The 13,009-nt window shown below is 42.8% G+C and overlaps 3 protein-coding genes across 3 annotated transcripts in view; all 3 read left to right on the plus strand.

Annotated features, from left to right (window-relative positions):
- The first annotated feature begins 786 nt into the window (after nt 1-786).
- Smg5 (Smg5 nonsense mediated mRNA decay factor) lies at nt 787-5,940 on the plus strand. Its single transcript, XM_071788617.1, has 8 exons — nt 787-1,124; nt 1,580-1,802; nt 1,965-2,129; nt 2,299-2,567; nt 2,704-2,884; nt 2,966-4,703; nt 4,867-5,202; nt 5,557-5,940. Exons 1-8 carry the CDS (start codon nt 1,051-1,053, stop codon nt 5,622-5,624), a joined length of 3,054 nt encoding a protein of 1,017 aa, XP_071644718.1. The 5' UTR covers nt 787-1,050; the 3' UTR covers nt 5,625-5,940.
- A 713-nt stretch (nt 5,941-6,653) lies between these two features.
- On the plus strand, nt 6,654-12,016 carry Ubqn (ubiquilin). Its single transcript, XM_071788623.1, has 7 exons — nt 6,654-7,340; nt 7,537-7,735; nt 8,206-8,494; nt 8,860-9,534; nt 9,631-9,757; nt 10,050-10,182; nt 10,476-12,016. Exons 1-7 carry the CDS (start codon nt 7,233-7,235, stop codon nt 10,550-10,552), a joined length of 1,608 nt encoding a protein of 535 aa, XP_071644724.1. The 5' UTR covers nt 6,654-7,232; the 3' UTR covers nt 10,553-12,016.
- A 149-nt stretch (nt 12,017-12,165) lies between these two features.
- LOC139819352 (uncharacterized) overlaps nt 12,166-13,009 on the plus strand; it is a 37,088-nt gene continuing 36,244 nt past the window's right edge. Inside the window, exon 1 of the mRNA XM_071788622.1 lies at nt 12,166-12,967. The gene's annotated coding sequence lies outside the window, so the exon portion shown is untranslated. The remainder of the gene's footprint in view (nt 12,968-13,009) is intronic.

Raw genomic sequence — 13,009 nt, forward strand, 5'->3', positions numbered from 1 at the left:
CGAAACGACGTAGTTGAGTTGCACTTTCTCAGGCGGCGCGTCGGAAAATGCGACACAGAAAAATTGACGAAAAATGCCGGGATGGCCTCTCTCAGGTTTCTCTCTGGCGGTGGAAAGAGGAAAAAGACGAAAAATTGGTTATGTTCTGCCGGTTCTGCGCGGAAAAAGCAGCTCAGCGAGCGCTCAATGGCCGCGTTCAGCAGACACAACTGTTGAGTTTGCCTTATCAACACTCTGCGCTGATTGGTTGGTTCTAAAGAAAGAGCCAATCACATTCGACTGCGACTCAGCGCAGCGTCTTGGCATAGTATAGTCTTGGTATGCTGAACGCGACCAATGGCCGCGTTCAGCAGATACAACTATTGAGTTCGTCTTATCAACACTCCGCGTTGATTGGTTGGTTCTAAAAGAAAGAGCCAATCACGTTCGACTGGTACTGAGCGGCTTAGGCTGGTTTATAATAGCCGTAACCGTTGATTTAAGCCGTAATCTTTAAGAAATTGACCAATCACAGTCGATTATTCTTCTCACATTCGACTGTGATTGGTCAATTTCTTAAAGATTACGGCTTAAATCAACGGTTACGGCTATTATAATCAACCTTTAGTCTGCTGAACACGACCATTGATTCTTTATTACGATTGGTTTCTACAATTAGATCCGGAGTAGAACCCAAGGGCAAGAACCAATCATATTTTAAATAATCACTGAGCTGCTATTTCCGCTGCACGCAGCCATTGGTTCAGACATGTGCGTATTAGCGCATTTTTCTTTCTTTCCATCGTGGTGGGCATCGCGTTTGGTTTGGAGTAGAGTTCGGACTTTGGAGCAACGGAAACGGAAAGGAGGAAGTGAAACACTGTACTGACTGTACGTGTACGGGTACAGTAGCGACTTAGCGACGACGTGGTCGACCTCGACGTATGTACGGGCGACGAATGTCGAGGTTTCTCAGTTTGCGGAGGAGATGCGCGTCCCAGGACTCCCAGGGGACCGCGGGGCAATGAGTAACGACGAGTCGGCCGGAAAGCGGGTCATGAATAGCGCAAAATGAGAAGAACGTTTAACGCCGCGGCGGAGGTCCGTGCAGCGGACTGCCTCGAAGTCACGAGACGTCTGCACAAGTAAGTCCCTCATCCCCCCGCTTCCCCGCGTGGGAAACGATAAACGATACTCTCCTCCGAAAGTAATTACTCCATCGTGGCGAAAAGAAAAAATCTTCGTAACGATTTTGAAGAGATGCAAGGCAAAGTGATTTTTCGAGAGACGGTGAACCTAACCCGCACCCAGACCCACCGTCCCAATCGCCATGCTTGTTTTTTTACTCGCACGTTTCTCGATGACTTTTGCTTTCGTCATTTGCAATATATCAGACGCACGCGATCCAATTCTTTAGTCGGTAGAACGTCTGTATTTATTATGTAAACGCGTTTGTGTTTTTAACATGATACGAGAGATAAACTGGCAAATGAGAGATTATATTATATTTACAGTCGAGGGTGTATCTTTGACAATGACCTTCACCTGGCGCAAATGTGCTGGTTCACTCTTTAAACGTACATTTTATTTGTTTGTTAAGAAGCGTGACGGAGATCGTGAAGAAATTGGACGAGCAAAAGAATCGTGCCCTGACAGTAAGCGATATATTTGTTCCATCTGGGAAGATTCAGCGCATGAAACTTAAGGATTATTGCGAGAGACTGATTTTGAAAGACCCCGTTGGAAACGCGCATAAAATTGAGGAGCTACTGTGGAGAAAGGCTTTCTACGATGTTGTGTACACAGCCAAAAAATTACGGAAGGTAACATTTACAGTAATATATTGAAAAATGGAGCTAACAATAACGATAAAATATATGAGGATATAATAAATTCTATATATTATTTTATATACAACATCTCTTTTATATATAGATATATAAATATATGAATATATGCAGAATTTTTTATGTATTATATTTCAGGGTAATACCTGGAATGATATGGAAAAAACACTGCTTTCGGTCCACTTGGCTGGAGGTGTGGGATATTATCATCATCTGATAATGAGGCTGCAAATGGAATATGATCTAGACCTTGTTGGTGTTGTCGATTTTGCTTTCATTTACAATGAAAGTATTTCATCATGCGTAAGAAAATTTTTTAGTGTTTAACTTAGATGGTGCAGGCTAGAAAATAAAAATCTTATGTTAATAAAGATATATCAATTGATTTTTCATTAATTATGACAATTACATTCTTGTATAAGAGACATCGCTATTCGTAATATGTAGTAATATGATTGTAAATTTATGATAGGCAAGAACTAAAACAGGCCAACCTAAAAATCACACAAAGGAGCTCAAACAATGTGTCATGCGATTGATCCATCGAAGTTTGGTATGCCTTGGAGATTTGAGTAGGTACAAATTAGAATTAAATTCGAACTGGGATCCAATGATAGCAAACAGGTATTATCAGATGGCTATAGCAATTGATCCAAACCTTGGTATGCCTCACAATCAGCTTGGTACTATAGCAGGCAATAAAAATTATGGATTAGATGCAGTCTATCATTACATGAGAAGGTTAGTGTTAATAAATAATCTGTTATTTAATGGCGAGTTGATACACTCGAATAATAAATATCCTAGTAACTTTATTTTCTTTTTATTAGTATGCAAGTATTTTTCAATCTACATTATAATTCTGATTATTTTGCAGCGTTTTGTGTTCTGAGCCATTTGAGGGAGCAGAAGGAAATTTAAAAAAAATTATAATAACTCAGTCCAGCTATACAGATGAAGGCAATTCTGTCCAGCATTGCGTCTCGCGATTATTTTCTTTATTACGTTTATGGGATTATGAAAATCCATATTCTGACAAGATAAATCAAGAATGTCAGGTATGTGATGAAACTTGTAAAATATTTATTGATAATTTTATGGAAACATTTTTCACAGTTTGCAATGATTTTTTTCAACAGGCTCTATTAACCGATTTAGAGAATTGTTTGACAATGGATCAAATCGAGGCAAATAACGCAAATTGTCTAGAAAGCGTGGATAACATAGAAACATATCTTCAAAATTGTAAAAACAGACCAACGCTTTGTTTAACAGACGACATGGTGTTTAAGATTGTGACAATATGCTTAATGTCAATTTCTAGATTAAAGAACAAAGAATCCAACGAAGTACAGGGCGTTGTTGCCATAACTTTAGCGATACTATCGCAATTGCTAGAATTTATAATAACAAAACTCCAAGAAATGATCATAGAAACGGCAGTGCCTGATGTAGAAGCAACTGTCAAAGGAGATACTTATTCTACCAAGTTGAAAAATGCACAGGAAAATCAGGCGTCAACTGAATTGGGAAACAATGGGGATCATATAGAAGAAAAAGACTCTACACGGAGCAAAGACAATAATGTACTCAATTTAGATGAGAATAATAAAGCCAAGTCGTCAGACAACGGAATCACGAACGAATCAGGTCCGAAAAAGACTCGCGACAAATCGAAAAGTCTTCTCAACAAGCTTCGTAGACGAAAAAGGAGAACTAGCTCCGATTCGGATGCGAGCGACATAGACCAATCAACTCTGGCATCGTCCAGTGACGAAGTCAATTCTGATGTGTCTGAGACGGAGGGAGACGACGCATTGTCAGATGAGAATACGGACGACGAAGAATCGTCTCCAGAAAATAAGATTCAGACTATCGAAAACGTAGCGCAGATAGCGAAAGAAGAGATGAACGGCCATGGCAGCGATATCACTGAGAAAACGGAGAATTGCGATAAGGACGGTACTGACCATTTGGTCAACGGCCAACAGCACGCGACTGATCAGCAGACGGACTCGAAAGCGATGAGTGATAAGGATTCCATAACAAATTCCAGCAGCGCCGTGACCATCACGAACACGGACTCGACTAGTACCTTCGAGGAAGGGAACGCGAACACCATTTTTTATGTGACACAATTGAAGAAGAACTTAAAGTCAGATGACATTCTGAACATATTGGTTGGCAAGGAGATCCTCGTGTCTATAAAAGTGTGCTGCGACTGGCTTCAAAGTAATCCTGACATCGTGAGGATATGCGCCAAGAGTTCACGGACATTGTTGAAGCGTTTTACAATCCTGTTAAATCTAATCGACGTGGACGTCGAGACTCTTGTGCAGGGAAGCGAGGATTCCACGATTCTATCCAGTGTTGAGAAATTGAAGGAGTGCGTGAAAAAGATACCTCTACCTGAGGACATTGATCTTCGAGGATTGAATTTGCTGGAGAATGCTTACAAAACTCTCGATTGGGAAATACTTCGTAAACACAGAATGAACAAGCGGGAAGAAACGCTACTGAGAGTGTTGAAGCTAATCGAATTCGGGCATCATCTTTGTTCTGTCGAGAATTCAAGGGTGCAGTACGATCAGACCGAGCGCGTGTTCATGGTAACGGACGCGAGCTCCTCGAACGCTCCAAAGGTGGTGATAGGTCTGGACGAGAAGAACTTTGGACCGGAACATTCGAAAGGGAAGCTCATGAGACACATGGGCAAATTGTGGCTGAGCGCCGAAGTTCGAGCTCTAGAGAGTCAATTAAGATCTCGATGGATTTCGCCATACCTTGTTCCCGATCATGAAGCTTTAACCAAGCATACGTCAGCTCTAAAACGCTTGGTATACGCAAAGAAATTTGTAGTGGTTATTCCCGCGGCTGGTAAGTAAATCTGTTGTCGGAAACTATCATCCTATATATAAGATGAATGTTAAATATCAGATACGGTATTGAAAAATTTTCATCTCACGATGTATCCAAAGATGAATGCAAGAGTTGTTTTATTTTCTGTGTTATTTATATAAGACTGCAATCACATTTACAGTTGTCTCTGCTCTGGATGAAATGAAACGTGTAAGCCCTCAGGCGAGAGAAGCAACGCGATGGCTGGAGAACCAATTGAGGCGTGGCACAAGATGTTTACGGGCGCAAAGACCTCACGAGCGTTTGGCGCTGCCGTTAATAAAAGGACCAAGACCAAAGGACAAGGAAGCGTGGTTATTTTTCCAGATAATAGAGTGTTGTCACTTCCTTACTCAACAAGCAAAAGTCGGTCTTACTGGTGACGGGGAGGTACCAGTTGTAACCCTTCTGACTGGTTCCAGACCGGATGATAGGAAAGCTATGACTTTCAGTCCCGATGGATTAGCAAAAAGTGCAGGTAGCTATCGCTTCCGTTTCTTTTTTTTTTTTTCTTTCTTATCCTTAGAACGCTGGCACGAAACGATTAGTTGATTAATCTCGTTTTTATATATATATATATATATATATATATATATATATATATATATATAGGATGTGTTGTGCGTACATAATAGTAACTACATTATATAGATCTATGAAAAACATTTTTTTACATTTTTAATCGGTGTCTTGAGTTTAATTCTTTGAACGATATTATTCGATTAATTGTGTAATATCACGCAAAGTTACAATTTTGAATTAAAACATACAAATCTGAGGTTTACTCTTACAGCAAAATGTAATGTTTGCTCGATATATATTAACTTCACAGGTGTTAATCTCGAGCACATAGAAGCGTTTCAAATAAAGTGGAAGTCGTCAATCAAGAGTTACGGTTGAGCGAAATAATACTCCTGCGGGATTACCTGTCGCTAATCTCATTCAGAGATACTTATCCATTGCTCGGGTATACAACCGGATTTTAAGCCGATCAACAGACAAGCACGGCAAGAGGGTTGGAAACCCGCGGATATATGAAACGGAAAATCGACGAAATAATCTTTTACTGCTGCTAAATCGGTGCCGGCAGAGAACGTCATTTTCCACCACAGAAGATTCCTAAGTAATGGAACGATGTTTTTTTCTTCTTGCTAATTATTCGTATTGCCATTTATGTTTAAAAAGATTGTATTTTTAAGTAAACGTTTTTAAGTAATCCGCGCGTTCTCTCCAGCCCTATTACCCAGTCGACGAGTCGCAGCTGTTTGCAGACGCGAATTAACACGCTGCTGAAAATCGGAAGGCATGAATTTAAATGGGCGTTACACACAGTCACGTTTATTGAAATAATCGAGGACCGTCCAAATTCGGGATAACGCTGATCGAGATGTTCTAACTTTGTACACGAGAAAAAAAAACAACGTATAATCTTATGTTCTATATTCAGTCATTTCTATCTATAATTATTTTTCGTGTTAAATTCTTTTTGGTTTAATTATTTTTGAGGGAATAAGAATATGCGTCTGTGTTCAAAAAGGAAAAACGTATTTTATGTTATCGCGTTATGTAAAATTGTAAGGTAAGTATAAATAATAAACAAATTTTAATTGGTTCCTGCTCGCCCGTCGTCGCGTCCTCTCTGAAAAAGATTTAATAATTTGACAATTTTAAATTGGAAATGAAAAATACGAAAAAAAAACAAGACGATTCTGAAATGAATAATCGTTCATCATTTTAATAATATGCAAAAAAGCAGAATCTCGGTTTTTCAGTGGGAGGAGGCGCAGACCACGCGTTCCGTGTTCCGGTATGATTCGAGTTGAAAAGTGGACAAGCATTCAAGCATTTCAGTATTATTCCGCGGCGGAATCGAGCGCGCATGTCGCGGCGGTGCTTTTGCGTTTCGGTGGTGGCAGCAGCGTGACATAACCTAGCCGCTCTCGCCGTTAACCCGTCGTCGACGTCGTCGTCATCGTTGTCGTGGTAGTGGTGGTGGTGGTGGTTTACGTGGCCCTTCTCCGGCTCGCGATCGCGCCGCAAAATCGGCCTCGCGTGCAAAAACGCCGACGGAATCCACGTATCTCTCGCGCGGTTCGCGCGACTATCCGACTCCGACTATCCGACACCGCGTGTTTATCGTGATGGCCGAGCGCCGTACGTTGGGCATCGTGCATGTTGGTCACCGTCCGGCCGCGAAGTCTCTCTAGTTCCGCGGGGCCACCGGAGTTGTAGGTGGGAAAAAAAATCCAACGTAGTTCCTCGCCGTCGCATCGGGCGCGGTGGACGTTCGGACCGCGTGCGCGAGGGAGTGTCGTCGGCGTCGTCGCCGTCGTGCGGGTCGTGCCGTGCCGTGCCGTGGGTGTGTATTTACACGGTGCGCAATTCCGTGGTGGCCGTGAGATCGAGCGAGAGAGAGGCGGCGAAGCGGGAGGGATAGAGCGAGCGAGCGAGCGAGCGTACCGAGTATCGCGCGAGCGTCGAAAGTAACGAGTCATCTACCGATCCAAGATGGCAGAAGGCCAGCAGGAGGGTGGCCCGAAGAAGATCACCGTCAACGTGAAAACCCCCAAGGACAAGCAGAGCGTGGAGATCGAGGAGAATGCGACGATAAAGGAAGTAAGTGTGCGACGACGATGTCGACAGGGAGCCACGTTCCCCTCGCGTGCCGTTCGCGGGGCTCGCGCCGCTCTCTTGGCGCCCCGCCAGGCATCAGCTGTCAAACCGATTGGGTTAGTTCGGCATCTCTAATCTTTGTTTGTTTCTTTTTCTCCCCCTTTCCTCCCCGCGGCGAACGTGTGCCGTGTGCCGGCAGTTTAAGGAGGCGGTCTCCAAGAAGTTCAACGCACAGGCCGATCAGCTGTGCCTCATCTTCGCCGGCAAAATCATGAAGGATCACGAGACCCTCAAAACGCACAACATCAAGGACGGTCTGGCAGTGCACCTGGTGATCAAGGCCCCGCGCACCGCCGCCACACCGAATCAGGAGTCCAATTCGGCCTCGAGACCACAAGGTATTCCACCAGGCTTTGCTTCAATTTAATCAAATATAACAATGGAATTGAACCTCGATATGTTTGACATGTTATCTGCGAGTCATGGAACATTCTGTGTTCTTGGAATGTTCCGGTTAATATATGCCGGTGGATTCAGATAACCAATAGAACCAAAAACAAAGTATTTCGTGATCCACAGATGACGTGCCAAGACTTTACGGTATATCTAAAAAAGTTTCTTAGAAATGTGTAAAAATAATTTGTGTATATTAAATTTAAATTATAGCTTTACAAATTTTTAATGTAATAAATTAGATGATCTTTTATGTTTAGAATTATGTTTAAATGATGAGCACAACCAAGGATTAAAATGAGAGCTTTTAAGAATATTTAAGTTTTAAATTTGTAAGCCCGTGTTTATATTATAGAGGCAGGTATATAGTGTGATATCATGAATGTTAATATTGGCACGTGTGCATAAATTACAGCTGATGTCAGTGCCAGTCCATTTGGCTTGGGGAGTTTAGGTGGACTGATGGGATTGGAGTCCCTTGGCTTAGGTTCTGCTAATTTCATAGACTTACAGCAACGTATGCAACGGGAATTGCTCTCGAATCCGGAAACGATGCGTCAAGTGCTCGATAATCCGCTGGTGCAGAGCTTGATGAACGATCCAGAAAACATGCGCAATCTGGTCACCGCCAATCCCCAAATGCAAGAACTGATGCAACGTAACCCGGAAATCAGTCATATGTTGAATAACCCCGAGCTTTTACGGTAAGTAGCCGTACGCCTTAAACTACAATCAAAATCCATTTAATTTGAATACAATAGTCGAACTATGTCTCCTTTTTTATCTCCTCGAACACGTGATTTACGAATCACATATATTACGCATTATTAAAGATTGTATTTCGAACGAAGGATTAATCTCAAATCGAATTTCTTTTCCTACTTTCTTATTAGATCAGTTACAGTTGACATTTTTCCAGTGCTATTTCTTAACTTTTAAATATGTTCTTTATTTGTAATTTTAAGTTAGTTGTCGAGTGGCAGTCGATATTTTAAAATTCGGTTTAGAAACTAGATACTTGCTTGTTGTGCAATATTGCACAATATTATTCAAGAAAATTCATTCTCAGGCAAACGATGGAGTTGGCACGTAACCCGTCGATGCTCCAGGAATTGATGCGCTCGCACGATCGAGCTCTGTCTAATCTTGAAAGTATACCTGGTGGCTACAGCGCCCTACGTCGCATGTATCGCGATATCCAGGAGCCAATGCTAGCGGCGGCGACGATCGGTCGTAATCCCTTTGCCGCTCTGGTGGAGAACACGTCCAATCAGGACTTGCAGAATCCACAGCAGGGTCAGGAAAATCGAGATCCGTTGCCGAATCCGTGGAATCAGAGCCAGACCGACAGTGGGACGGGAGGAGGAGGAGGAGGAGGTCAACAGGGAGGTCAGCAAGGCAGAGGTCTGCTGGATTCGCCGGGTATGCAGAGCCTCACGGCACAGATGATGGAGAATCCACAGTTAATGCGAAACATGTTGAACGCTCCGTACACGAGATCTATGCTAGAGGCGATGGCGGCTGATCCGGGGATGGCCAGCCGGGTGATCGCAGCGAATCCGTTTCTTCGTGGTAATCCGCAGATGCAAGAACAAATGCGTGCAATGATGCCCGCCTTCATTCAACAGATGCAAAATCCGCAGATGCAGAGCGTCGTCACCAACCCGGACGCTCTGGCTGCTATCATGCAGATACAACGTGGTATGGAGCAGTTGCGCACCGTCGCCCCCGAACTCGTGGAAAAGTAAATTTTTTCATTCTCACTTTACCGCTAGTCTTAGATTGATATTTTATTAGCGCGTGACTATAAGTGCGGACTATATGTGCGTGTGTGTTTCAGCATGGGCCTCACGGTCCCACCCGCACCCACAACACCAAACACGGGCGGCACGAATTCCAGCGTACCGACCAGCCAGCCATCGGATAGCAACCAGCAAGACGCGTTTTCTCAATTTATGGCACGAATGGTAAGAACAATGGTTTAATTTCCAAAGTTATATTACAATTTGATTTTCTTCAAGAAAAATAACGATTTAGAAATAACATCTTAAATTGATTCAGTTCATTTAAATATGTGCTAATGCTCTTTCGAAACAATACAGTCTTACAGTCTTTAATAATGAGAATTAAAAAAAATGTGTCTTGTAATGTACTACTAGCATTTCGATATAATAAGAACCATTTTTCATGTCTAGTTGATTATATAACATTCAGATTCCTTATATAAGTATCATATCATGTTCCATTTATGTGTATTAGGTTTCTGCAATGGCATTAAATCAAGGTGTAGAAGTTGACGGTCAACCTGTACCTCCACCAGAGGAACGTTACAGAGCACAGTTAGAGCAACTTACGGCTATGGGTTTTCTTAATAGAGATGCTAATTTACAAGGTTAGAGTCATCCTGACAACGCAGTTTTCACTTCCTGTCTGATTCGTTTTCTTAATTAATGCAAGAGTTAGAAAAAAGAATTAAACGGATTCTTTCATCAATATATAATATATTTTCAATACAATATCGTTTGATTACACAAACGGTGTTATGTTTTGATGTTAAAAATTAAATGATGTTTTAATAATATTTAGTAATTTTGAACATACAGTAATATCTATTTTTGTAATATTTCACATTAATAACGAATGCCTAAAATACCCTTTTAATAATATTCTTTTTTTATTTTTCAGCGTTAATCGCCACGTTCGGAGACATAAATGCTGCCGTTGAGAGACTACTCTCCAATGGACAAGTGTCTATGAGCTAACCACCAATCTGCAATACTGTTATTCCAATATTACCTTTAATTTTATCCTTATTTACCTTTTACGTTGATGTACGTGAGAGATACTTGAGGTAACTGGCTGTCAAAAATTATAAACTTATATCCTCCCTCCCTCCCTCTCTCCCTCTTCTACCTTCTACCCCCTTTATCTCAGTCTTGACGGAATACACGCTACTCATTCGTTCACGTTGCAGTTTTTCTTATTTAGATTCAGATTTATCTGTGTTTTAGACGATAGATAGAGAAATGTCAATGGTATGGCCATTACTACTCGTTTCGCGATCGGTTGTTTCACTCTTTCGAATCTCTGTTCTTGGTTCTTCGTCCGTGTATCCTCTTCGATGTGCTCTATATACCTACAATCAATTTTCTGTCGTTTGTCGAAACACAGAAAATCGACTGTAGCTCCGTTGATGTCACTTTCCCATGTAAATTTCTTTACGAACGTGTCGGGCTGATTACGAGTAGTTTACGATAGTTTATTACCGCGTAATATCTTTATGACGTTTCTTAGGAGCATGAACGCGGAACCTGCATGGAAAATATAGATTGCCGCTATATTTAACAAAATCGCTTTCTCGGCTTGGTCGGATCGATCGAGAGTGTATTCGCAGTACAGTCAATCGTCCCTTTTGCTTTCAGATATCCTGATACTTGTAATCCTATAGCGAGATGCGTTATTTGTGTGTTCTCAATAAAGGAACAAACGAACTCGATTGAAATCCGTTGGGAATGAATGTAACGCTTTTTTGGTGCACGGATTTCGTAATTATTTTATATATATATACGTTACTATACGTAAATGAGATATACGTCGGAATATTGTCGAGATCCGCGTTATATTCGAAGAGCACGGTTTGACGATCCGTTCTACAATACGGTTTCCATGTAAGTTTTTATAGAATACCGAGAGCGTAAAAATAATAACAACGGCTTTCTTTAACTTGCATACCGATGTGCACTGTATCTTTGTTGGTTTAATTTGATCGTAGAATAAAACATAAAACCTACTATAATTAAGCGTTATATGTCTTGTAATACAACGTTAGACATTTGTAGCGTGATAATTGAGAAACATACGGCATACAACTTGTTTATATAGAGGATTGTGCGTGATAAAAGATCGAACGCCCACATGTGAGACATGTGAACTCGAAAGAAAAAACACCTAATCGTCAGTTAGCTCTAAGGCAGTCTAAGACATAAGGATAAAAAGAAAAAAAAGAAGATGTATGTTGTAAATTATCTTTATCGAAGAGAAAAGCAGTTATATATATACATATATATATATAATTTTAATATTTTTGATTGATGTACGATTACGATAAATATCCATGCGCATTATATTATCGTTTACGTGTATTCATTATACTTCACTGAGAAACAAGACATTCTGCTGTAAAAAAAAGCGATTATATTACGAAATAAAGTTACGGTTGATTCATACTCGTTGACGAAGCGCTATCCAGCACCCTGCTGACCCTGCCGCCGGAGTGAGATCGTCGACGAAGAAAAGCTAGATTTTAAAAATAATTTGATTTTTTTGCGCTTAATTTTCTTATAAGATTACGAGTACTCTGCCTTGGGTATTTAGGAATTTCGCGGCCGACCTCAGCCTCAGCTCGCGGTTTCTTCGGTACGGGGTGTAAGTGTAACGGGGTACGGTCGGTCCCCGCCATCGTGAAACGGGGCCGGGGCGACCGAGCGAGTCAGTACGTCCTGGTCGCTCGGCCGGTTCGGTTCAGTCGGCGCGTGAACGTGCAGCGCGACGTGACGCCGGTTACGGGATTCAGGGAGCTGAGGGAGCAGCTGCCGGCTGCCGCTCCTCGCGAGAGAGCCGAGTCTGCCGAGTGTCGGTCGTCGGTTGACGTTTCGCCCCGTGAGAAACCCGTTGCCGAGCCTGCGCGTGTGTGCGGTCGGTATGCGGGCAGCCCCGTTGGCTGGCTGGCTGGCTGGTTAGTCGTGGTTAACTGGTTAGTCGGTTGGTTGGTCGGCTCGGCGGTACACCGAGACCGAGCTCACCGCTCACCGAGCACCTCGGTCTCTCACGTGCGTGCCCGCGCGCGCATCGCGCATTCCCCGTCCTCGTGCGTCGTGTGCGCGTGTGTGTGGTGGGTTTGAAAATTTGAAAAGCGAGACGTGCGCGAGTGCAGCGAATAGCCCGCACGGTGCAGGTGCCTTTTCAGTCGCGCGAGTCGCGGCCCGCGGGAAGAAAGGCGGCCGCCGTCGCCAGTCGAGGAAGGATTTTTTTTATCTTTTCACACGAAGGAGAGGATTCACGTGGCGGGAGGATTCGCGCGGTCGTCCTCTTCGTTTCTTCGCGGCCGTCGTCGTCCGTCGTCGCCGTCGCCGTCGTCGGGAACATCGGCGGTACAGCCCAGCGGAATGTGGCACGAGGTGAGTTAGCTGCCCGCCCGGTTTCGCTTACCCAGGGACGGA

This window comes from Temnothorax longispinosus, chromosome 9 (assembly GCF_030848805.1).
Source record: "Temnothorax longispinosus isolate EJ_2023e chromosome 9, Tlon_JGU_v1, whole genome shotgun sequence".
NCBI classification, from domain to species: Eukaryota; Metazoa; Arthropoda; class Insecta; order Hymenoptera; family Formicidae; genus Temnothorax; species Temnothorax longispinosus.

Coding starts and splice junctions, on each gene's coding strand:
- Smg5 (XM_071788617.1), top strand. CDS start 1,051: ATGAGAAGAACGTTTAACGCCGCGGCGGAGGTCCGTGCAGCGGACTGC. Junction 2,130..2,298: donor ATGAAAGTATTTCATCATGC/GTAAGAAAATTT, acceptor AATTTATGATAG/GCAAGAACTAAAACAGGCCA. Junction 2,568..2,703: donor GTCTATCATTACATGAGAAG/GTTAGTGTTAAT, acceptor ATTATTTTGCAG/CGTTTTGTGTTCTGAGCCAT.
- Ubqn (XM_071788623.1), top strand. CDS start 7,233: ATGGCAGAAGGCCAGCAGGAGGGTGGCCCGAAGAAGATCACCGTCAAC. Junction 9,758..10,049: donor CTCAATTTATGGCACGAATG/GTAAGAACAATG, acceptor TATGTGTATTAG/GTTTCTGCAATGGCATTAAA. Junction 10,183..10,475: donor TAGAGATGCTAATTTACAAG/GTTAGAGTCATC, acceptor TTTATTTTTCAG/CGTTAATCGCCACGTTCGGA.